The sequence below is a fragment of the Rhinopithecus bieti genome, unplaced genomic scaffold (assembly GCF_001698545.2).
Source record: "Rhinopithecus bieti isolate Rb0 unplaced genomic scaffold, ASM169854v2 scaffold_30732, whole genome shotgun sequence".
Taxonomy (NCBI): Eukaryota; Metazoa; Chordata; class Mammalia; order Primates; family Cercopithecidae; genus Rhinopithecus; species Rhinopithecus bieti.
Genome location: NW_016814045.1, coordinates 4368290 through 4394194, shown reverse-complemented (window position 1 = coordinate 4394194; position 25905 = coordinate 4368290). Strand labels below are relative to the sequence as shown.

General features: G+C 40.7%; 2 protein-coding genes across 6 annotated transcripts in view; one reads left to right on the top strand and one right to left on the bottom strand.

Annotated features, from left to right (window-relative positions):
* LCP2 (lymphocyte cytosolic protein 2) overlaps window positions 1-14395 on the top strand; it is a 51134-nt gene extending 36739 nt beyond the window's left edge. Inside the window, 9 exon segments of the mRNA XM_017849413.1 lie at window positions 275-305; window positions 2500-2512; window positions 3213-3342; window positions 4786-4835; window positions 8756-8825; window positions 8827-8848; window positions 9458-9535; window positions 11089-11244; window positions 13154-14395. Of these exon segments, the coding sequence (XP_017704902.1) occupies window positions 275-305; window positions 2500-2512; window positions 3213-3342; window positions 4786-4835; window positions 8756-8825; window positions 8827-8848; window positions 9458-9535; window positions 11089-11244; window positions 13154-13276 (673 nt within the window). The 3' untranslated portion in view covers window positions 13277-14395.
* A 1627-nt stretch (window positions 14396-16022) lies between these two features.
* On the bottom strand, window positions 16023-24982 carry CUNH5orf58 (chromosome unknown C5orf58 homolog). 5 transcript variants are annotated; one of them, XM_017849410.1, is made up of 5 exons: window positions 24186-24649; window positions 22975-23058; window positions 21730-21823; window positions 19946-20092; window positions 16023-16296 (listed from the first exon to the last, which is right to left on the bottom strand). In XM_017849410.1, exons 1-4 carry the CDS (start codon window positions 24279-24281, stop codon window positions 19989-19991), a joined length of 378 nt encoding a protein of 125 aa, XP_017704899.1. In that variant the 5' UTR covers window positions 24282-24649; the 3' UTR covers window positions 16023-16296; window positions 19946-19988. The 5 variants fall into 5 exon arrangements, 4 of the variants coding, with proteins under 4 accessions (XP_017704899.1, XP_017704898.1, XP_017704901.1 ...); XM_017849409.1 differs by having other exon boundaries at window positions 19946-20119; window positions 24186-24448; XM_017849412.1 differs by lacking the exon at window positions 24186-24649 and adding an exon at window positions 24077-24179 and having other exon boundaries at window positions 19946-20119.
* Window positions 24983-25905: the final 923 nt, after the last annotated feature.

Genomic DNA, 25905 nt, shown 5'->3' with positions numbered 1-25905 from the left:
TATGTATTATATATATACACATAATTATTTGCTGCATTAGTTATGCAGAATAAAGGTTCGCCTAGCTCAGCTTGCAATGATGACAGAACATTGAGTAACCAGATGTCCCTTCCAGCCCCTCTCCCCTGCTGCATGGGGGGTTTGTTGGTTCCCATCTTCCCTGGGCTCAGTGGGTTCGATTTCTGATTATTCAATGAAGCAAAGCTGTATTCTGAGGCTGGCTCTTGGAAACTCTTCATGCTCAGTTCTTTCTCTTTGCTCTAATTCATTTCAGGCATGGATGGGGAGCAGACAGAAGAGAGAATGTAAGTACAAAATGTCAGTTTGTAAGTGCTTGATACAGGGAAAAGCCTCATAGGCTCTGAGGAGGTTGGGACTCCCTCCACCTCAGCCTTGGTCCAGCACCTGGATCTGGTCCTGCACCCAGGGCACTCTTAAGGGCTGGTGCCTCTGTCTTTGGGCCTTGGTCATTGTCTGGAGTCCATCATGCTGTGTTGTTTAGCTCATGTGTCTCTAAGAGCTCCCAGGGTGGCTGGGTTAACTGCAGCCCCATTACCAGGGGTTGGTAATTAGAGGGCACAAGGAAAAGAAGAGGATAAAGTAAGGGATGCCCAGAAGTTTGGGCCATGCCTAAATTTCCAAGGCTACTGTCTTCCTTTTCAATACTTCCGCAACCTGAAAAAGAGGGGAAATAGCATTTCTTGAATGCCTATCACATGCACATTGCCATGCTACTCAAATATGACCAGCTGTCCCTTGTTTGCATGGGATGCTCTCAGTTTTAGCACTGAAAAGCCCCATGTCCCAAGAACTGCCTTCATCCTAGGAAAACCAGGATAGTTGGGTATTACTCACTTTACACATGAGTATAATGAACCTATAAAGAAACATCTTTTCTCTTTTACGGAGAGGAAACAGGCTCAGAAGGAATAAGATACTCTTTGCAAATTGCGTGCTTATAAAGAGCCAGGATCTGAGCCCAGATCTGCTGAGTTTCTCTTCACCATAAGTCCTCTGAAGGCCATCAGACCCCTGCTCTCATTCAAGGGCTCAGCCCAAAAGTGCCTGCTATTTTTGCAGCTCTGTGCTAGACGCTGCGCTTCTTCCAATGAAGTGCTGAGATCTTATGGAGACAGGTGTACCCACAACCCCACATGCCAGTCATGGGATGCTGTGTGGGGCTGAGGGAAGAAAGTGTCCCATGTGGCTCAAGGAGCCAGCAGTGACTTCCTAGATGAGGTGAGATTTATGCTGGTCATTGAATGATAGGAAGGACACAGAGTCATTCTTAAAGAAAGCCCATGGGGATTCCCCTCAGGAGTGTCCTGAGCAGGTGGATACCAGTGCCCACGGAGGCTGCAGATGGTGAGAACAGTAGCTTGGCTGGAGAGGTAGGGACAAGGTGGAGGTAAGGCTGGAGAGTGAGGATAACATCACATTCCAGGTTCCCGGGCTCTGGAAGGATTGACACTTGTGCTCATGAGAATCTGGAATTTGTTATTTTCTGGAACCAGAGGGGAAATACTTGCAATAGTATTGAAGAGTGATTTTGTCGTGTGGGGTTTGTGAGCCCATGTGCGTTATTTATGCAGTTCTTTGCTGGGACTCCCAGTTGGCCAACTGAGATAAATGATTTTGACTGTGGCCTTTTTTGCCTTCTCTCGGTGTGTGGTAGGATTGTTGATGGCAAACTTTTATTAAAGAGCACTTAACATAAGCCAGGCACAAGTAGTAACTAATTTAATCCTTTTAACAACACTTTGAGAAAGATGTTATTTCATCACTACAGATCTGGCCTAACTAAACAAGTTCAAGTTAGCCCTTTTGGTCTATTAGTTGGTGGCAACATCATTTTTTCTCTTTGAACCTCATTTCTTATCTGAGTAGAAGATAAAATAGTCCCTCCCTTGTCTAATTTCCCAAGGTTGCTCTGAAGATACAAATGGTGAGGATTGTAGATAAACCTTGTGAGACACCATATAAATAAGGTCTTATTTCTCTTAAGAAGAGTGGCCATTGCAAAAGAGAGCCAAAAAGAAGGCTGAGCTTTGTTCGGACATATTTGGGGTTGAATCCATCTCTGTAACTCCTGGCAAGCTAAGAATTCTTCCTTAGCATCATGCTTTTGTAAAATGAGGATGTTAAATTTTTGGAGGGTCACCACGGGAACTGAATGAAATCTTGTGTATGAATCTTTTGGACACATTGTAGATATTGTCAATATTATTATATCTTTGGACCCTTTTAGGCACCTCAGAATTTATTTCATGATAAGTGTATGAGAAGAGTCTCATACTGGAATGCCCTTAGATGATTGTTTGTATTAAGAAATTATAAACCACTTAGCAAGTTCTATTATTCTCCACAGTATATTTATTATAAGGATGTATAACTGCCAAAGACAGAAGCAGATACTTATTTGATGGAGAAATGCAGTTTTTATTTTAAGACTTGTATTTTGATGATAGCTTAATGTCTTTTTTTCCTTCCCCTTCCCAGGATGAAGATGATGGTACGTTCAGAAACACATTCTTATAGCTTATAACTCATTCTTTCATTTTCCTGCTCAGGCATTCAAACAGAATTGTTTAGTACAGGAACCCCATAGAATCAATTATAAGTCTTAAATTAGTATTAAGTAGACTTATGTCAACTGGCATAGCGCATAACTATGGTAAAATGGAATTACTTGGTTGGATTACCAAAGAAGATGAAATTCATGTGTAACAATGCAGATTACTTAATCGTATCAGAAAATGTAAAATTGCATGCATGATTTGATGGAAAAATTTCTCACATTTATGTCTTCTAACATGCTTGGGTAAAGAATCAGTAACTGCCAATGAATGAGACAGCATAAAATTTTGACTTTCATAAAACAAAACTTGTAAATCACTTCTGAAATTTATAAGGTTTCCAGCTGACAATTTTCTGCCAAGTTAACATTTCAAAAGTGAAAAACAAAATAAATGTGTATTTTAGAGTATTATCTAGATCTGCACCCCTTTTGTAAATGGATTCTGTGGTAGTTAAGTCATCTAGAAACACCTTGAAAGCAAGGTTCCATCCTACTACTGCCTAATTGCATCTGATCTGCTGGATTTTTGTGTCCTCTGTATACTAGCTGTTTCTAACTGGGGGCAGTTATGGAATGTTTCTTAGTGAGAGCTGGGGCCTGACAATCTCATTCATTGTTTTCTACCTCTGCACAGTGCATCAGAGGCCTTTGCCCCAGCCAGCACTACTTCCTATGAGCTCCAACACTTTCCCTTCGAGATCTGCTAAGCCAAGCCCTATGAACTCTCTCCCGTCCTCTCACATGCATGGAGCATTCTCAGAAAGGTTTGTGGCTCTGTCGTGAAATTCTAGCTGAATATAATGTTTAGGTCCATCCGTTACTGAAGTAATGCCAGGTGGATTGAGAAAGAAGGAAATGATCAGGTTGATAGTAGGGTCTGAACATTTTGGGTCTTAAGACATAAAACCAAGCTGAGCATTTAGAAGGGCGTGTTAATCCACCAGTGTCCTCTGAGTCTCACTTGAGATGAGAGGGGTGAGGAATTGACTTCCTCCTTGATCCCTCCAGATAGAATGGGCCTTTTGGTAGAAAACAAAGAATATTTTCACTTTATGAGTTCAAAGAAACAACAAGGATTAAGAAACCCAGTTAGTCTAAGTACTTGAAGTTCATCTACATCTTGGCTGGGGAGACTGAGAAAATGCACCTTGTGCTTGGCTGGTGCTAAGAATTCATTGCAGTCTCTGTCTCCCTGTTTTCTCAGTAGCAGCTGTGTTTCTCAGGGCTGGTATGAGGCTGCCCAGGGGCAGAGGCATGAACAGGAGAAAGGCCCAGTCATTATCCCCAAACAAGCCCAGGGACAGCCTGTGGTGTTCCCCAAGTCCTCCAGCCCTGTGGGCTCACCTTCTCTCTTAATATTCAAGGAGAGAAGTCAAGACCCTTCTCTAAAATTGTAGAAAACTCAACCACCCACAAGACTCATCCACCCCTGCCAACTCCTAGCAGGATTCTCACAATGTTTCCTCTGCCCTGGGACCCTCTGCCCCTAAGTTTCCACTGCTCTTCTCTCTCTTCCCCCTGGCCTCTGCTACCCTGTCTGCTGACTCTTCTGCCGCTTTCCTCCACGCTAGCCTGAACCCCATCCTTCATTGGCACAAAATCCCACTTGCACAAGGTTGCTGTGCAGAGCAGGCTTTTCCCAAAGGCTTGGACTGATGGGTGCAGGAGTTGCTGCTCAGCGTGGAGGGAACAGACAGCATTTCAGGGCCCCCCTGGGCCCGCTTCCCCACCCCAGCCCTGCAAATACTATGACCCTCTGCTGCAGAGCCCACCTAGCATACACTTCCCTTCTTATCTGGCCTGCTCTCTCCTTGCAGACCCTAAGCCCTGGGGATTCACTGCTCACCAAAGACAGGCCTATTAATATAATTTCCTAGCAAAAGGAAAGTCCTCTGAGAAGAGGACTTCTGTATTCTCCCAACTCAAAGAGCTCAAGTTGCAGCCAACGTTTAAAGTAACTTTTAAGTGCCCTTTACACAGTTGAATGTTGTTGCTGTTCTACTTTATAAAACTTGTTAGACTTTGGCGTGGTCCACAGTGGGATGTAGTGAAGTTCTGTCCCTGTGCCCAGCCCCATGGTTTTGGGGCAGCAGGGGAAGTGATACCAGATCAAGAAGCTTTTACAGTCTGGCTTCCCTAACCAAGCTCCCCTATCTGGCCCCATCACCCCAATCCAAATAAATTTTGTTCTTTTTCTGTCTCTTCAGTAATAGCAGTTTTCCACAGAGTGCCTCCCTGCCGCCATACTTCTCTCAAGGTTTGTACCCTGGGCTTTTGTGACCTGCTTCAGCCATCACGCCTTTATGACTGGATCCCTAACCTGTCCCAAAAGCTTTTGACAAGGGTTTTGTTGTTTTCAAAAAGCATCTGATTTCCTCATTCAACGTTTAATTCAGTGTCTGCCGTGTGTCAAGGGCTGTCAGACTGATAGGACGGTACCTAAAACATAACACACACACACACATATACATATACACGCCCATACACACATGCACACACACATACACACATACACATATATACATGTACACACGAGTATACACATACACACATATATACACACACACGTATACATATACACGGGGGCCCGCTCAACATGCACATATACATGCCACACACACGCATTACACACATACATTATATTACATGTACACAACACGTTATACATACATATATACACTACACGTGTACTATACACGGGGGCCCATACACACATGCCCATATAAGCACACACACGCATTGCAACAACACATATATACATGCTACACACACGTATACACACACATATATACACACACGGTAACACTGATACACGCCATACACCATGCACAGCTATAGTATCCATGCACACACACGCTACACCATACACATATATATGTACACACATAGGTATACACATACACACATATACATACATACACAGTACATGCACACACATGCATATGCATACACACATACACACGAACACACCTACACACACTTCACCAGGAAGCCAGCCCTCATCCCCAATCTTCCCGTGCAGAACTACCCCTCTGGCTGCTATTTCCCTACAGACCTCGGAATCGTGCTTGGCTTTCTCTGCAGTTTTAGATTTCCATGATTAATCTGTCCACGGTTGTGAGTTGGGAGCATGTTCAAAATACAGACTAAGAGAACTTAACCTCACAAATTCTGATTCAGTAAGTCTGGAGTGAAGTCAGGGACCTGTGTTTTTAATAATACCACCTCTGGATGTCCATGATAAGTATTCACGTAGGGTGTTCTGCAACTTGAACGTGCATACAAATCACCCGGGATTGCAGATTCTAATTCAGAAGGTCTGGGATGAGGCCTGAGTTCCTGAATTTCTAACATATTCCATGTGACACTGCGACTGCTGGTTCATGGACCACTTTGAAAGGCCGGGGCAGGACTACTTTGTGTTTTTTATCCTTAAAGACTTGCAAGTGACAGGCACTTGGTAGGCACTTTAAAAATGCTTGTTGAATGAGCATCAAATGACTGTGGAAAGTCACCCAACTCTAGTAAGTAGATCTGTACTGTTCCAGTAAACTGGCTTAGCATTGCCAGATTTTTCCATTTTTTCTCAAGAAAAGTGAAATTATTTAATGTTTAAATGTTGACTTAAATTTTTTTAAAAAATGCTGTGAAGAACAACAACAAAAAAACCACTTTTTGACCAGGCGCAGTGGTGCACGCCTGTAATCCCAGCACTTTGGGAGACCGAGGTGGGCGGATCATGAGGTCGGGAGATCAAGACCATCCTGGCTAACGCGGTGAAATGCTGTCTCTACTAAAAATACAAAAAATTAGCCGGGAGTGGTGGTGGGCGCCTATAGTCCCAGCTGTCCGGGAGACTGAGGCAGGAGAATGGCATGAACCCAGGAGGCGGAGCTTGCAGTGAGCCGAGATTGCGCCACTGCACTCCAGCCTGGGAGACAGAGCAAGACTCTGTCTCAACAACAACAACAAAAATAAAGCCACTTTTTTTTGCAGTCATGTTCCATGTGCAGTGTGTGCATGGGCCAGTGTGCATTCAGTAGAAAACTGTATTAGTAAATTTGAATTGACAGCCTGAGAATCAAGAGCACACCTAAGGTATTCAGCTGGATGCATCATTCCATAGAGGGGCGAGATCCCACTGCTGACACCAGTGACACCCACTAAGTTTTCAGCGGTTTCTAAGCATTTGAGGTTATGGTGTCCACGTTCACTACATGATTTTCACAGTTTCCCACCCAACCCCTAATTTTTCACAATCCCCAAAACTCACTGTGTTTTGCAAACACACATTTGTGTTACCTTCTTGCCTCTGTAGCTCTCTGAGTTCCAGACACATCACAGCAGTATTTTCCAAAGCAAGTTCCACAGATCTCCAGTTTTATGAGTCTGAGATGGAGCTTATTAATGCAAATAGTTAATTATTTTTGGAACATTAGCTTCAACCAAATTGATCCCTTTTCCCCTAAGACTGCCAGGACGCCTGGTCCTCGGTCTTCTTCACTGGTTGCTCCAACATCAAAAGGGTAAAAGTTGTGTTGTGTATTGTACAAAAATCTGTGATGACTCCTTTGAGAGTCTAGATATTAAGGGTGGTAGGTGACTACAATAAAACAGTGTATGTGCTTCTCTGTTGTGAATTATAACTCTATGATGCCGACCCACAGGTGCAGAGGCAGAAAGAGAATCATTTCTTAACTGTAGAACAGCCATGCAATGCAGGCCTTGGTTCTGTTACTCTCCTGTATTGTTAGGTTTCATTCATTCAACAAGCATTATGAAAGTGCAAGTGTTCGACTACAAAAAAAGTGGGATGGGGAAGGTCTGTCTAGGCACTGGGAACTTGAAGAAGGAAGGTACTGGAGCTCTGGGCCAGCTTGTTTAGAAACAGGGAAGGAGCATCTTAAATAATCCTGGTGATATGGCTCAGGAGACTTGTTTAGAAACAAGGAAGGACCATCATAAATAATCTTGACGATATGGCTCAGGAGGCTTTAGCCCTTCCAGGTGACTCTCCTCTCCTCAGTGGTGTAACAAGGTAGACATAGTGACACTTCCTGGTGTAGAACCACCAGAAGTAATTGCTAACATGCAGATTTCTGGGCCCTAGGTGCTTGAAAGCCGCCCAGTGATTCTGACTCGTGCACAGTAACATTTGGTAACCACAGGTTTAAGTTTTGGCTTTGCCACTGATAGCACATGATTTGCTTAGCCTCTGAGCCTGTATTTCCCCATATGCAAAATGAAGACAATACCTACCTTGTAATGTTGCTATGAGGATTAAAAAAATGTACACACAGTACCTTACTCAAGATCTGGACAGAGTTGTACTGAATACATATTTGTTGAAGGTATGAATGAATGATGGATGAATAATTAAGAGAACATTTGACTCACAGAATTTTTCTGTCTTTAACCACAGCCTGGCACACAGAAAATACCCTGGGCAACCGCAATAAACACAACTAAACCTTTCCTGAGATTTGGAAACTTTCTCCTAAAGTTTCAAGGAATTGTAAATGAGAAAAAAGAGTTTTAGAGAAGATGAGACATAAGCGCTGGGTAATTAATAGGTGCCCAACACAAACTTCCTGATCTGTAGAGCCTTCTATGTGAGTTGAACAGTTCTACCTGTTTAGTTAGAACAGCAGGTAGCAATCTTTGATTCTAAAAGCTAGCAATATTCTCAAGGTAATTTCATCTTCTCTTGGGTCACTTACATTTCTTTTTGTGGAAACGTTAAGAACGTAATTATCTTCATTACTGCCTGTCCCTACATCAGCTGTTGGGAATCCATTCTGCCTATGCTGAGATTATAAGAATCTATGAAAGATATGTCTCTTGAGCATTCATTTTGATGTTCACACTCATTAAAACAATTGTGAATTTTTTAGTAAAGGGATCTAGTCACTTTATATTATGTAACATGCACATTTAGAAAATCACTCAAAGTTGAGCTTCTCTTCTCAAAGTTTTACTGGCATGATTACAGAATAATGCCTGAGTAGCCTCCATGGTTTCAAACAGAAGAAAATTATTTTTGAAGCCCTGGTTTCTTAAAATGCTAACTGTAGGACCAATCGCAAGGGTATTTTTTTTTGAGGGGGGGAGTGTGTTTTGATAGCAGTAAACAATAGCTTACAGTAAATTAACTTTCAGAACTCTATACTTTTGAAGGCCCTAGCAACAGACCACCTATCAGAGCCGAAGGCAGAAACTTCCCCTTGCCACTTCCGAACAAACCTCGGCCCCATCCCCGCAGAAGAAGAGGTGAGAGAGCATATGTTTTATTTTGTTTGTTTGCTTTTTCCCTGGTAAAAGAATCACCAGAAACTCCCATTGAATATTCTTCTATACTTTTATCTTCCATTTGTTTTATTTTATTTATTCGGAAAAAAAGTTAAAGGAGAAGATCCAGATGAACAATATGTTCTTTTTCCTTGGCATTCTTTCAGACTCTTTCAATGGCAAACGTGTGTTTTGCATTAAACAGCACGAAAAATAATCCTGTTTTTTATGTTTATGACCTTGATTCGTCACTTAACTGCTCGATAAACCAGTTTTTTTATCAAGCAGGTTATTATACTAAACTGAAGAAATTACTGTATCTGCATCTTTCCTGATTAGAGGTTCCATACTGTAAGGAACACTTATTCACAGGTATTTTTGCAACCAGCGTCATGATAAAAAGCAGTTCACACAAAATTTCCTCTATTTAGCCTCAGCTAAATGACTCTGAATGCAAATTAAGAAAACAAATGTTTCAAACCTCCTGGAATTGAGGTGGTTATTTATGGAAATGATTACTCAGAGGCTTTTCTTTTCACTTACATCTGTAACTGTAAAATTTATTCAGTTTCTAAAAATTTACATTTTCAGAATTCATTAAATGAAGAGTGGTACGTTTCTTATATTACCCGACCAGAGGCGGAAGCTGCTCTTAGAAAGATAAACCAGGTATTGTGCTATAGTTTATTTTAACATAGTTATAAATATTAATGGCAGAGAAGGGAACTGACTTGTCCTGAGTACCCATTACAGGCTAGTAATTCTGCTCGGTGCTGTTGCTAACTGTGATACCGAGGAGACCCATTAGTGCCAGCTTCACAACTACCAGCACCCATAGCAGGGATTCCTAGGCTCGGGAATCATTAGGCTGGCGGAAGAATCTCAAGGCAGTCATTTGGCTGGCAGAATCTTAGGAGATTTTATTAATGGAAGAGTTTGTCTTGTCATACGAATCACATGGTGTCAGAAGGAGACTCTCTTTCCCCCAAAATTCCAACATTGTACCAGTTCTATCTTCCTCTTAACACAGATGTGCCATCCTTGTTGATGTGAAAGGACCTATATTAAAGAGACGGCAGCAACTTTTTGCTTTTTGCCCTAGACGTTTCTAGCTAGTCCTTTAATACATAAAGTCTTGAACATGTTTCCCGTACCCAGTGCCGAAACTTTACCTTAAATTTATTTATCAGAAATGGGAAAGCAAAACTCTTTCATCTTTCACATTTAAACTCCGTAACAGTAGTTCTCAGTAGTAGCTGCACATTTAAATCACCTGGAGAACTTTTGAAAAATCCCGATTCCTGAGTCTCGCCTTGAGATTCTAATTATTCTGGGGTGTTGTGTCAGCTCTGGGGGGTCTTCAAAACTTCGCAGGTAATTCTGATTTGAAGCCAAGACTGTGAATCACTGACCCAGAAGTATGTTTGTTTAGCAGAGATGTTCTGACAGGCTCAATTAACTTGCAATAAAAGGAAAAAAGGAAAGCCATTATTGCCAACTCATGGCTATTTAAAGCTATCCTGATTTGGTATGAGGAGAAGGGAGTAGTTTAAAGGAGTCCTTACCAATTAATTCTATTTTAATATTAGATCTTGGTAGCATTAATATTATGTAGCAATAATTTATTGAATGGAAATTTAAAGTACAGGACAATCAAAACAGTAGTTTAGCAACTATCAGAAAAAAAGAAAAGAAAAGAGAACATCTGCATTCAATTTTGTTCAAGTGTCTGATGAAGGAAAGACTATCTAGGGATCACAAGGTTTTAAGAAGGGTGAATTTTATGGCATTTGGGTCTTTTCTGACTTTGGATGTGGAAGAGAAAGTTTAGGGAATTAACTCACAGGAATAGTAGGAAGATATATCTTGAGTTAACCAATAAAGTTTTTTATTTCTCCTGGCCTTTTATCCACTCAACCACTCATTATTTATTACTGAACAAAAGATTCCATTTTTATAAGAGACTTTAAAAAGATTGACTTGGAAATTTCTCTGATACAATCTCTGTTGCCTTTCTTAATAACAAAATAACTCATGACACATGGGATCTGTAGCTGTTTGGAGAACGGAATGTTCGTTGAATGACAGGTTTTGCACTCAAGAAGCTGCAAAGTGCAACTGACATGTTTGTCAGATCCCTGGAGGGCTTGTCTACCATTCTTGCAAGCAACAAAAATATTGACTTTTACTACTCCCATAATAACAGGAATTTATCTTTTTAGGATGGCACATTTCTGGTTAGAGACAGCTCTAAAAAAACAATAACCAATCCATATGTCCTCATGGTGTTGTACAAAGATAAAGTTTACAACATCCAGATCCGTTATCAGAAGGAAAGTCAAGTTTACTTGTTGGGAACTGGACTCCGAGGGAAAGAGGTAAGGATTTCAAATTTCAATATTTTCCCACAGTCTTTTTTTATGCTACTCTGCATGCCTTCATGGAGCAATCTTTGGGAGTCCATGCTGTATAACAAATTTAGAATTAAATCACATTAGTGAAGCCCTTCATTTATTGGGAGAGAAATAGCGCAAAATCTTTACAATGGTTACTTCTGCCATAGGATTCTTTCTTGTATATCTTTTATTCCAAATAATCACATGTATAATTTTCAAAAGCAAGAAAAAGTATGTTAACTTAAAAAAAAACCTATTTAGATGGTGTCAAAGGCAAGTTCCTGCTATTATTCACCTCTGTGACATAATTTTAATGTAGGTTGCATTTTAAGTTGACACCACCTGGAAAAGATGAAAAATTAGAATATTTGCTGGGGTGATTATTCAAATACTTGGCTCATTTCTTAACAAAATGGAGCTTTGGCCTTGTGAAGATGGCCAGGTTGCCAAAGAAATTCTTCTCTGTTAGGCCAAGGTTTAGATTCTCATGCCAGTCACTTTTGAGTGATAATCAGAACTGATGGGAAAAAACCCTCAGGGCTAGTTTTTTGCAAAGGAAACTAACAACTGAAGGTAATGTCCCAAATAAATTCTAAGTTCAAAGTTCCAAGAGGACTAGCTGAATCAAACATGTCCAGTATGAGAAACAGCTTACCCATAACTTCTGCTTCACATACTTCTGTTATGATAATGATAATGAATAGAAAAAAAAAATGCATACTTGTGGTCAAATGTTTGAATCACTGGTTGGCAGTGGATAGAGCTGCACAGACCCTATAGAAGCAGAGGTATGTGCCCTTCAAGATGTATCCTGGTACAATGTGGAAACACAGAAGTTCAGGCCAACCACTCATTGCAGCTCCCATGGAGGGAGGCACCTAGCAGATTAGTCTTAAAAGAAGTGCATTATCCTGTTAGTGTTCCTAGGTGAGTTGTGACCCATGTCTAGAAAAATGAATTAGGCTTCTCCCTCTCTAGCAAGCAATCAAGGCTGGGGAGATCCAGGCTATGGCTGCAAAGACTTGCCTGCTGAGCCCTTATGAGTGTGAAGGTGGCAGTGAGGACACAGCAGAGAGATCAGGAAGGAACTCCTGTGCCATGCTGCATATCCCACCTCTAGACACCATGAACTGTGTCTGACCTCCTGAGTCCTTATACTTCCTAACACTCTTAATGACTGGGGGTGAAACAGAGATACAGAAACCAAAATCAAAACCAAAAACAGAGCAACCCGAGGCAAGAATATTGTAATCATGACTATGTACATGACCCCTTCATATGAAGTTAAAAATATGTGTGTTTCAAATTACATATATATATATATATATATATACACACACACACACACACACGCACATATTTTATCTTTTTTTTTTTTTTTTTTTGAGATGAAGTTTCCTTCTTGTCACCCAGCCTGGAGTGCTGCAATGATGCAATTTTGGCTCACTGCAACCTCCGCCTCCCAGGTTCAAGCAATTCTCCTGCCTCAGCCTCCCAAGCAGCTGGGATTACAGGCACACGCCAGAAAACCCAGCTAATATTTTTGTATTTTCTAGTACAGACAGGGTTTCACCATGTTGGTCAGGCTTGTCTCAAACTCCTGACCGCAGGTGATCCACCCGCCTTGGCCTCCCAAAGTGCTGGGATTACCAGCGTGAATCACCGCACCCGGCCCATATTTTATCTTTTATCTATGGTTTGTTGGATGTTTATGGGAAATTTTTTTCAAAGTTCTATAGCAGAAATCACTAAACTAATTGCCACATTTACATTTTTTCCCACAATCCTCATCACTTGAAGAGGCAGGATATATTATGCAGATAAAAAACTGAAGGTGAAGTTCCTGCTTTCATTCAAATGTTGACTCATCTCCCTATCTTGACTCTTTCAGGACTTTCTGTCTGTGTCAGATATTATTGACTACTTCAGGAAAATGCCACTTCTGCTCATTGATGGGAAAAACCGAGGTTCCAGATACCAGTGCACATTAACATATGCAGCAGGGTACCCATAGCAAGTTATAGCCGAGCTAATGAACCATCCTCCTGCCTCTGTTGCCAACACGAAATCAACCAGCCTTGGTCAACGGACAAACACTTAGGACTGAACTGAACCCCTCCCCATGAACACAAGGGTTTTATCCTTCCCTTTAAAAACAGTGTTTGAAATGAAGACTGTCAAATATCCCATAATTTATTTATTCTTCTTCAATGTTTGTAAAGTGCATAAGTCATGTTCACACTTGAAGTTTAGTAGTGCACTGTAATAATTCATTTTTTAAAAGTTTTTTTAATGCCCATTTCAAAATACAGTAGTTTACACAGCTACAGAAACAATTTGGGGCAAGTTTTAAAACACTGAAACAGTATTGGTATCACATAAAACTGATTTTTTTTACAGCCAAACCTCTGTCAGTCAGAGGCATTCATTAGTTTTATACATGTAATTTGAAAATTACTAAACCTCATTTTCTCAGCAGCAATAATTTAAGGCTCAAAATATTAGGATTTCATCTTTACTTATTAAATGGTATTTTTTTCCTGGGGGATTTTTATTAATTTTATGAAAAAGATAAATGCATGTTGAGATAACTTCTGTGATTAAAATAGTCTTTTGCTTTACTTTTTTGGTTTCCTAAAACAACTTTATTGACTTTTAGTCCATACTGTTATATTTTCGTCTTAAAGAAAATTTAAACTACAAATACCAAAACATTTTAAATTTAGGGATGAGACTTTGGTGTATCGTGGTGTATGTTTAATGAATACATCCGGGGTTAAATTGGCGTTTCTTCACATCTCCACACCCACACCGACCATTACACCTCCCCACCAACCTTCTCTCAACCCCAAAAGCATTGTCCAGGGACATAGATTTTACCAAAGGCTCCCTGGGAGGATGAGGGAGCAACACGTTAAATTTGATCAGACTTTCTTATTAGATATGGCTCTTCTATCTCTTGTTATCCCCCGACAGCTCTGCCATAAAGTCCCTTCTCCTCATCCTTCCCAAACAGGCTGTATAAGTGCTTTGAAGTAATTAAACTCTTTCTTTCAGTTTACAAATCTCACTTAACAAAAAATATAGGCATTCAGCCAGATTAAAAAACTGGTATTCAGCCAAATAGTGACAATCAGTTGTTCTTCAAGTTTTTCCCTTTGGGACCTTGGTTGTTGTTGCACAACTTTTATTAGCAACAATTTTTGGCATCTCTGCTTAATCTGCACGTTTTCGAAATGGAAAAGAGTATCTTGCATCTTCATTTTCATGAGCTAATAAAAGGGGTATTGGAAGGAATCTAAGAAGTCACCATTTTAAAACTGATGATATGTTAAGATAAGGAGTATGCGGAATGTAGAGACTTTTAACTGGTAAAAATGTTGTTTCACAAAATCTCATCCTTAATAACCAGAAGTTCTCAGTTAGGGTCCAAAACTTGGGAGTTCTAAGGCTGAAAACTCTGCATTCATTTACATGTCTATACAACAGGCTATTTAGCAAGTATTTACTTAGTGGCTCTTCTGTGGTAAACAAGTGAGCTAGGTGCAAGGTAATAAGGATAGCATACACCACAGGTTCTAGTATCGAGTAAGCTCAACTTGTCTTGCTTCACCGTATTCTATCCTTATGATTCAAAAATATCTAAAATGAAGGACCTGATAGATTTCAAAGCAACTATTTGGTAGTGAATCATGTTTATAAAACAAACCAAAGCTCATTTTAAGTCTCTTAGTGGAAAGGGCCATTAGGATTAAGATGTTCTATTCCATGGCTATGACTGAAATCAGTATTGGGAAGCTAGTGTTTTCATGACTAGCATTCTCTCTCTGTTCAAGCACTGGCAACTCCTTTTTGCCGGGCCTTGCCTCTTTTGGCCACAGGCCCGTGTATGACCCCAGGTGCATCAATCACAGGTGCTCAGAACTCTGCTCAGTGATAAATAGCTTACTAAAGCTGGGTCAGTCAGGGTCACTCTCTGAAATGTTAAACATGAAGCCTGAGACAAGATCTCTCTTTTTTTTTTTTGAGACGGAGTCTCGCTCTGTCACCCAGGCTGGAGTGCAGTGGCATGATCTTGGCTCATTGCAACCTCCGCCTCCCGGGTTTAAGCAATTCTCCTGCCTCAGCCTCCTGAGTAGCTGGGACTACAGGAGCCTGCCACCACGCCCAGCTAATTTTTGTATTTTTAGTAAAGATGGGGTTTCATCATGCTGGTCAGGCTGGTCTTGAACCCCTGACCTTGTGATCCACCCACCTCGGCCTCCCAAAGTGCTGGGATTACAGGCGTGAGCCGCTGCGCCCAGCCAAGATCTCTCTTTTATCTGGGGTCCCCAAAAGGCAATGCTGTACACTTGGAGCTGCCTGCTGCCCTGCAACTATTCCCATTTACCAATTATCTGGAAGAACCAGTCTACAATAGAAGAGAATGAAGCCAACACACAAAAACACAGTAAAAGGATAAACAAATTAGTGGGATCCCTGAAATCTATTCCAACCATGGGCTTCCAAGTCACATGACTCAATAAATGCTTCAGCTGGTTGAATTGTGCTTGGCGTTCACTACCAGGAGAGTTCTGACTAATATGAACTCATACCACCAATTAATAATTTAGTAGCTCTCTTTCAACCTGAGCCAAAATCAAGCATAAGCTAAAGGATAAGCAGTGACTCACGGCCAATTTCCTATGTCATACGCTTGCCATTACTGAAGTAAGTTAAGCCATTCTTCAAAACATTAAACAGCCTTCAAGAACATGAACTGCTTGTTTACAACATTATTTTTATTTTGTTTTAAATTATACATATACAAATTAGTAAACTCAACTCTCCCAAATATTTGTTACTTCAACAATAAAAACAGAAACTCGTAACAAATAAGAAACCAGCAGAAAAACTGTTAGAAACAAGGGATATATCTGATATTTTAGACTCTTCAAAGAGGGGGTTGTTTTCTTTCTGCTTCTGTTAAGTTCTCAGTCTTGATGGGATGATTAAAATGTAGGATAAGGTCACAAAGCAGTAACTGGGAGAGCTCTGTAAAACAAAACAGGAGATATTATATTGTAGCACATGTCATAAAAAAACTACTAATTGCTTTAAGTAGCTATTTCTTCCTAGTTCCTAATTTAGTTTTTCCCAAGTGATTAGTGATCAAACCACAATTTAAGTGTGTCCCATTCTGACTTAAAATAAGATTTATGTATTAGAAAATATGCATGACATAAAAACTTACTAAAAGTATGCTCTTTAGCCCAACTTCTCAGCTATATTACTAAACTGCAACTTGATTTATACAAATTTGATTTATATGGTTTTAACTTACTTTTACCTATGTTATACATGCATATAGTACCAAGCATCAGATAAGTCTAAGGCATGTTACAAAAAATTGCAGTTCCAATCTCCCAGAGGCAACCGATTTCAATTTTTTTTGTTTTTGTTTTTTAAGCTCATTTTGTTTTTGTTGCTTTGGTCGTTTCAGTGTGTCTGTTTTGAGTATCGTTATTGGGGGGAGGGGTGCGATAGTGTTTACCTCCCTATCTCTAAATTTTTTGCGATTTTTTTTCAATTTTCAGTGCTACCTGCCTCTGACACAGAAGATTAAGAGACAGCTCTTTCACACACCCTCTTCTCTCCCAATATACTTCAGGAAAAATTTTTGCTTAGCTCAATTATCTAATGTTTAAATGTTAATTATACAAATACTCTTCACAGCTGAGTCTTGTCATATGACATTTTCCTTCCTGCATGCAACCCACCAGTTAATAAATGTGTTTTTTCATTGCTGCATTATCAGAAATATATCCTAAATGTCCCCCAATTGAGTAAATTTGCTCTTGGGTTATTCAACACCTTAGCTATGCTATTGTTAAACGTCTCTTCTCTCCTGGAGCCTCCTGATTTGCTCCAATCTGAACTGACTGCTTATTAGCACTGCTGTACAGTTGGTATCTTGGGAACTCCCTTCACCAATATCCTTGAGACTCCTTTTATCCCTCCATTCTGTGGAGTGCCCTTTTCCCCAAATTCCTGTGTCTCTTTTTGATCTGTTCCTTTGTTTGGTGACACATAGGCTCAGTAACTATTGCAATAAAATTATATGTCTGAAAATTTCTCTACACTAATCCTTAATTAGAAGGTTGACTCGCTATGGAAATCTAGATTGGAAATCATATTTTTTCAGATTTCCAAAGGCACTGCTGCATTGTTTTCTAGGTTCCAATGAAGCTGGAGTCATATGAGAACTTTCAAATGATTGTTTTGTTTTCAGAAGCTTTACAGATCTTTTTGTTCTCTCAGTAGACTGAAATTTCACAACACTCTGCCTTGGTATAATCTTATTTTCATCCACTGTGGTGGACTCTCTCATTGTAGAAACTCATGCCCTTCAGCCCTGGAAAATTTTCTCTATTTCTTTAATGAATTGCCCTTCATTCATTGTCTATGTTCTCTCTTTCTAACACTCTTTATTTGTTGGATGTTAGACTTCCTTCACTTATCTAATCCTTCTCCTCCCCATCATCAACACTTTCCATCTCTGTTTTGTTTACACTCTAGAGGAATTTCTTCATTTTACCTTTCAACCTATCAAGTTTTTCATTTCTACAGTCACACTTTTAATTTCCAAGAGCTCCTTCTTGTTCTCTGAATATTTTTTATAGTATCTGGTTCCTTTTTCATGGATACACTATCTTCTCTTCTCTCTGAATATTAATAATTTCTTGAAGTTTTCATCTCCCCTCATTATTTGTTTCTTCCTTATTGAATCTGTTGATTTTTTCTCTGCTTCTTATATAAGATGTGCTTCTCAAATATCTGTTGTGTCTTAGTTGTCCATATTTAAGACTGTGACACTAAAAAGACAATTGGAAGTTCTGCACCTGTGGTACTCAATAACGTGGGATTATCTGGCTGGGTTATTCTGTTGGGAGAACCTCTGCTATTAGTATATTTAGATCTTTTACCTTAGACTGGTCAGATTCCTGAGAGAAAAATCTACTTGGAGGGTATAAATCTGGCTGCCAGTATTTTGGTAGCCCAATGAAGAAAAAAAAAAATCCTGGGAGTCTTGTAATTTGGTATGTAAACTTTGTTTCAATATCCTTCTTTACAGTATAGTACTTTCCCTCAATCTATGACTAGTGACTCCAGGGTAGACATCCTTGTTTTAACCTCAAGTCTTTTATCACAGTGAAGGGATAGCTGCCCAGCTATGCAGAGGGCAGAAGAGACCTCAGGGATCTACAATTCTTATATATTTAACTAGTCCTCCTGTTATTATCAAACTTCACCCCTACTTCCAGAAGATTCTGGTGCTACCATGAATTGAGTCATAGGGGCTATTTTTGGCTTTACCCAGCCAGCTTACGGTTCAGATTTTTAGACTTTGGGGTTCAGACTTGTCTATTTGCTTCTCCATTTGCCTTTTGTTTTGTTATCTCTTACTGGAATCTCTTTACTTGTGGATTTTTGTCTCTTTAAAAATCAGTTAAATTTAAATCTCAGGTCTACCACTGACTAGTTGCTTGACTTTGAAAAAGTTAAATCTATTTACACATCTGTAAATGCCAATGGCAACAGTTCCTACCTTATACAATTATTATGAAGACAGTTCATTTATGCAGAGTTCTTAGAAGAGTCCTGGATTATGGTAAATGCTGTAAGGGTTGGCTGCTGACATTATTATTTAGGGGATGAAGTGAGGGTGCACAGTGTTCATTTAATCCTCTACATTTACCAGAAGTCTACCTTCCTAGTGTAGCTCTACAGGTCCCTCAGAGCCTAACTGCCTGACCTACCACACAATGTCTCAAGAAAACATCTCTCATAGTTATTACATTTTATTTCAGGAAAGATTATTCTCCAAACTAGAATACTTAGAGTTTGGGGGGAATCTAAAGCTTAACTGTTTTAAATGAGTTCAAGCATCCAGAACCATTTATTCATTTAATAAACATTTTTCAAGAATCTAATCAATCAAGCCACGGTGTTAAGTACTAGAAATACCCGTAAGGAGCTTACAGTTGAGCAGGGATAAGAAAAGTAAAGAAATATGCAATTATAAAATAGTATAACGGGTGATAGCAAAGGGCAGAAAGGATAACATGTTGGATCAAAAAAAGTTTTCCAATGTTAGTGACCTTGACTACTAGTAGTTAACCTGGTGTGTTGGAGATGGGGTATAGCAATGGGATTTCAGAAGGACAAGTATGTGTTGAAGCAGATACAGAAAAGCACTTGTGGATATGCAAATAGTTCAGTATGGCTAGAGCATAGAACATGCAGGAAGAACAGAGTGAGAGACTAGAGAGGAAAGGAGGGGTCTGATCTGAGCAGGTCATATAGTCCATTCTAAGATGTTTAGACTTTATCCTAAGGACAATGGTGAGTCAGTGAGGGTTTTCTGCAGATTCACATTTTAGAGGGAGAATCTTCACTGTGGTGTTGAGGCTGGTTTTGAGAAATGATGAATTAAAGGTAGTCAGATTTCTTAATATGCACTGCAAATTTGTGAAATACATAGCATAAAGCACTTCCCAAACTTATTTGGCCATAAGAACATGGACTCTGTTCTACTGTACACCATCTATTAACATCTCTTGAAACGGCAGGGTTCTCAGATCAAAGTCCAGGAAATGCTGTCCTAGGGAGAACACATGGAAAAAGCATAATAGGCACTCACTATTTGGTGCCTAACTAACGGCCACGCCCTCTTCTTCTTGGTGTCACAGCTTGATTTCTTTTGAGGTATTCCTTTCCCCAGCTCCTGCAGTAAGTTCTGACTGGTCCAAACTGGTCTTGGCAATCCCAGTCCCCTTAGCTGTGGCTGCTGTAAGCATCAGCATATGATGCAAATCTGGCCAATGAAAGGGAAATGTGCTGGAGGGATCTGGGAAAAGACTTATAAAAAGAGACTGTCTATATATGACCACCTCTGAAGGTAATGACCATGAGGAGTGATAAAGAGAGTGAACATGACAGAGCAGAAAGATGGAAAGAGCCTGGTCCCTGACAAAATCTTTAAACCTCTTAATTAACTTTAGGGCTGGGCTACCTTGGATCTTCTTGTTTTTCCTTATTGTATAAGTCAGGTTTTTTGTTATTCATAGATGTAGGCCTCATAACCGACACAAGCTATCTTTAAATACCCAAGAGTTGTTTTAAAAAGAATAACTACATATTCAATGTAGTTTTCATAGTTAGCAACAGGACTCTCAGGTGAAAGCAATAGGAGAACAGATTTCAGCTAGCCCGTGAGAAGGAATTATTTAAAATGGAATGGATTGACTAGTGAGACAGGAAGTTCTCCAGAATAAGAAATGTTTGGTCAGGGATAGATAGTACCTAGAAATATTCAATCACGGCCAGGTGCAGTGGCTCACGCCTATAATCCCAGCACTTTGGGAGGCCGAGGCAGGTGGATCACCAGGTCAGGAGATCGAGACCATCCTGGCTAACATGGTGAAACCCCGCCTCTACTAAAAATACAAAAAATTAGCTGGGTGTGGTGGCAGGCGCCTGTAGTCCCAGCTACCCGGGAGGCTGAGGCAGGAGAATAGCGTGAACCTGGAAGACAGAGCTTGCAGTGAGCTGAGATGGTGTCACTGCACTCCAGCCTGAGCAAGACTCCATCTCAAAAAAAAAAAAAAATTCAATCACAGAAGTTTTCTTGGGATAAAATAACAGAATATGTCTGTGAGGTGAGTGACTAAACATCATGACCTATAGGTCTAATCCTAGTATATGAATCTGTTTAAAATGAAGAAGCTTTAAGTCACAGAATCTAATTTATACTTTTTAATTTGGGATGAACCTTAGGGGCATAGTAAGAATTCATAAAGACAATGAATTTTGCTGAATGTGACATAGTCTTATAATGGTGTGTTGAAGGGAAGGAAGGGAAGTAAAATTTACAGAGGTTAGACAACCTGATAAGCTTGTTAGTGTCAGGGATGGGAATTCAGGTCTGCTAACTCCAAAGTCGAACATAATTCATCTTTAGAGATCTAGGGCCGGGCGCGGTGGCTCAAGCCTGTAATCCCAGCACTCTGGGAGGCCGAGACGGGCGGATCACAAGGTCAGGAGATCGAGACCATCCTGGCTAACCTGGTTAAACCCTGTCTCTACTAAAAAAATATAAAAAACTAGCCGGGCGAGGTGGCGGGCGCTTGTAGTCCCAGCTACTCGGGAGGCTGAGGCAGGAGAATGGCGTAAACCCGGGAGGTGGAGCTTGCAGTGAGCTGAGATCCGGCCACTACACTCCAGCCTGGGCGACAGAGCGAGACTCCGTCTCAAAAAAAAAAAAAAAAAGAGATCTAGTTCACTTACACTGAAAACATTTCTTAAGAAATACAGAAATCCTAATTAGTGGGCAAAATTTATTTATACCCCAGCAGAAACATAAATTGGCTCTCCCATTTATTTTATAACAATGACATGCAAACATTTTAGTGATTCAATACTTACCTTTTATCTTCTTCAACTCCAAAGAAATTGTGTTAATATTTTTAATTACTTTGTCCACATTTAGCTTATGATCATTAGCACTCTTCTTACCCATCTGATTTTAAAAGAAAAACAGAAACAATGTATAAATCAGTATTTACGTGTACTTTAAAAATATTTACATTTTCAGTATTTCTATAAATCCATTATTTCAGAAATAATTATGAAACAAATCTTTATAAATGGTAGAAATCTAACATCAAAAGGCATCAATGTGTTATGTAATATTTTTCCAACTGAAAACTCCAACTGGAATTCGTAGGATTCCTCAATCAAACCATATCCACAAGATAGGGCTTACAATAGAAATAAATACGTCCCCTTTTCAGAAAGTCTCAGCCCTTACAAACTACCTTACAATTTAGCANAACTCCAAAGAAATTGTGTTAATATTTTAATTACTTTGTCCACATTTAGCTTATGATCATTAGCACTCTTCTTACCCATCTGATTTTAAAAGAAAACAGAAACAATGTATAAATCAGTATTTACGTGTACTTTAAAATATTTACATTTTCAGTATTTCTATAAATCCATTATTTCAGAAATAATTATGAAACAAATCTTTATAAATGGTAGAAATCTAACATCAAAAGGCATCAATGTGTTATGTAATATTTTCCAACTGAAAACTCCAACTGGAATTCGTAGGATTCCTCAATCAAACCATATCCACAAGATAGGGCTTACAATAGAAATAAATACGTCCCCTTTTCAGAAAGTCTCAGCCCTTACAAACTACCTTACAATTTAGCATTTGTGTTAAGATCTTCTCTAATTTTATGTAAGTCCATGTCTTTTTCTAACTTATTTTTGAATAACAGGGCCTACATATGATTTAAGTACACAGTGAAACTCAAAAAAGAATTTGATTATAATTCGTTAAGAGGGTAACTCAATTATAATCCACTAAGAGGATAGCAAATGGCTAGTTTGGTTTTGGGAGTTAGGATAACAGACATTTTGATTTTGGTTAACTGAAATGTGTAAATCAATGCATTACTATGTTATACAGTACCTGTATATAACCAATTGTGTCAGATACAAACATAGAGAGGTGGTTCACTAGAAACTAGTCTTAAGCTGTTCAATCTCTCAAAATGACTTGAAAAACTTGATCTCAATTACCATACACTACTCCAGCAGTGTGAAAGGCAGGCAGTTATGGGTCAACCCACTTCTCCAAAATAATGAAAACAAACTAACCTTTAAGTCAGTCCTTGCCTCTACCTTTTCCTGAGCAGGGAGAATTTCTCCAATTTCTCTCATTTCAGAGCCACTGTAAAAGAACTAATTTTGTTTCCCAGACATTAGTAAAATGTGCTTTGCATCTACCCCCAAGACCCTATTCTCCAGGATGTCAGTTATCTTCCCTGGGCATGCCAAACCAAGAGTCAAGTTGGAAGGAAAAAGATGATATTTTAACATGGGGTGGAGTGGTGGAATTAAAGAACTTCAAAACGAGGAAAAGTTTTCTAAAAAGAGTAAAGTAGAAACTAAATGGTTTTAGAGCCCAAGACAGTGGCCTCTCTCCACTCTGGGGTCCGGTTCTCCAGGGCCCTCGAGTGCCCAGCGGGTGGCGGGGGTGAGGGCACAGCAGCATGTGGCTGGGACTTGACTGGAGGCAGGACAGGGTTGGGTCAAGCCCTCCCCAGGGAGCTCAGCCAGGCCACTACCCAGAAAGGAGAGGCTGCTCCAACAGCAATCCACCGGGAGTGGGGAAGCGGAGACCAGGCTGTAGAGGCCGAAGGAATGGGGGGTCAGAAGCCAGGATGCCCCGACTCAAGGCCTGATACCACTAAAGCGCCATCTCTGGCCACAGGACGCCGCCCAGGCCCTCAGCCCTGCGAAGCCATCGTTAGCACCGCAGGTTCTACTCTGAAAGCCCAGCCTCCTCCTTGGCCCAACCAACACCCGGGAGGAGCCCCAGATCTCTGCGGCCCTCAGCGACCCAACTGCCCATGAAGAACCCCCAGATCTTTGGGGCTGTGAGCAGCCCAACCACCCGCTCAACGGCTAAAGATGGAGTCTGAGGCACCTGGAAGTTTCCACAGTCCTCGCCCTCCCACACAGGATTTGGAATGAACCTTACGGGCTTGCTAAGTTTCTTGCCAAGTGGACAGGATTAGGGCAATGTAAAATGCCCTCAGAGTGACCCCGGCCTATGGAAAGACACCAGCCGCCCGGCCCACCCAGCCAACCGCCCCCTTCTCCGCCCAACCGACACCCAGGGAGAGGTTCCGAGGCCAGCCTGGCCCACTGCCACGCGGGGTGTGAGGCCCCGAGGCCAGCCTGGCCCACTGCCCACCCGTTGGGTGGTGGAAGATAGAGCCTCGGGCAGCCTGGAAATTTCAGCGGTCTTCACCCTCCCAAACCAGATTAGGATCCTTCAAGACAAAGCAGCCGTCAATACCCACCCGGCCAACCGTCACCGAGATTCTGACAGGAGCAGCGAGTCGACAGGCAAGGCGAAGAGGCGCCCCCTGATTGGCCAGCTTCTCCGCCTGCGGCATCCTGGGAGTTGTAGTCCCAGGCAAGGCCCCTACGGAGAAGGTTCTGGATACCGGGTTACAACGGACTCGCGCTGCCACTTGGGCGGAAAAAACACTGACATTCCCTGCCCGCTATGTGCCAGGCCTTTGCGACCCTTATCTGCATTTAAGTTGCACAAGATAGCGGTAGCGTTAAGTGCGGACTCTGGAATAAAGCCGCTTGGGTTTGAATCCTATTCTGTCACCTGCTTAGTTGTATAAATGCAGATAAGCGATTAACCATTCAGAGTGCAGATGTCCTCACCTATCGTATGGAACGATAATAACTGCCTTCCAGTATTAGTTTGAGAGTTAAGTGAGATAATGCATCAGAGGTGCTTGGCAGATAACAAGCGCCCAGAACTGTTAGCTATTATTATTCCTATAACATTTTATAGGAATGATAATAGTAAGGAGTAGCATGAATAAAGAGATGGAAGGTGGTTTTTTGCTAAGCCGAGAAGCTGGGATTCAAGCCGTCTTTTGCTTGACTCCAGAAGAAATCTCTGCCACTGCAACCTTTGAGGCAAGCCCAAAGATTTTTCTTCGTGCTCTGGGAAATCGAGGAGTTTAGGCCTTCAGCACAAGGTGCTATACGACAAGTCTTCGCTGTGTCTATGCCTCCCCTATAGTACACACCAGCCTCTGGAACCATCACCTTCCTGAAAGCCCACATCACAGTTGTTGGGTATTTTATATCCAATTTCCTTCACTTTAACACTGCAGAATTTGTTGTCGAATGCAATTACCTAGATGAGGAGGGACAGAGGAGAACAGAGCTTAATGATAATCAGCTGTATGATCTTAGAAAAGAATGTCTTCCTTATTCTGAGTCTCCGTTTCCTCATCTGTTTTCTTATGAGAGGGATGGGCTAAACCAGTAGTTCCTAAATTGTACTCACTGCTGGGCCACTGTTAAGATTGTGTGCTTATGGCACTCATATTATTATTACCTTCTCCTAAACATCTTATTTTCTCCTGTGGTTATCTACAGGGAGTTTCTAAAAGTGAAGAGGTTTTTAATGATAACCGCTTCATAAAATACAAAGCTATATTATTACCTTCATATTTTAAATCTACTTATTTTTAAAATTTAAATCTACTTAAAAATATTTATATCACTAATGTTAAATAGAATAAAACACAAAGTCAGGCGAGGCACGGTGGCTCACGCCTGTAATCCCAGCACTTTGGGAGGCTGAGGCGGGTGAATCACGAGGTCAGGAGTTCGAGACCAGCCTAGCCAACATGGTGAAACCTCGTCTCTACTAAAAATACAAAAAATTAGCTGGGTGTAGTGACAGCAGCCTGTAATCCCAGCTACTCAGGAGGCTGAGGCAGGAGAATCGCTTGAACCCGGGAGGTGGAGGTTGCAGTGAGCCGAGATCGCGCCACTGCACTCTAGCCCAGGCGACAGAGTGAGACTCCATCTCAAAACAAACAAACAAACAAAACTCATAAAGTCATTGGAAAAATAAAGACAGTGAAAATAAGGCATATTTTAAATCATGTATATATGCTCGCAGCCAGATACAGTGTTTTCTGCAGCCTGATCTTTTTTGTTAAAATGGGTTCTTGTTAAGTGTTAGAGAAGTGTTAAAGACAG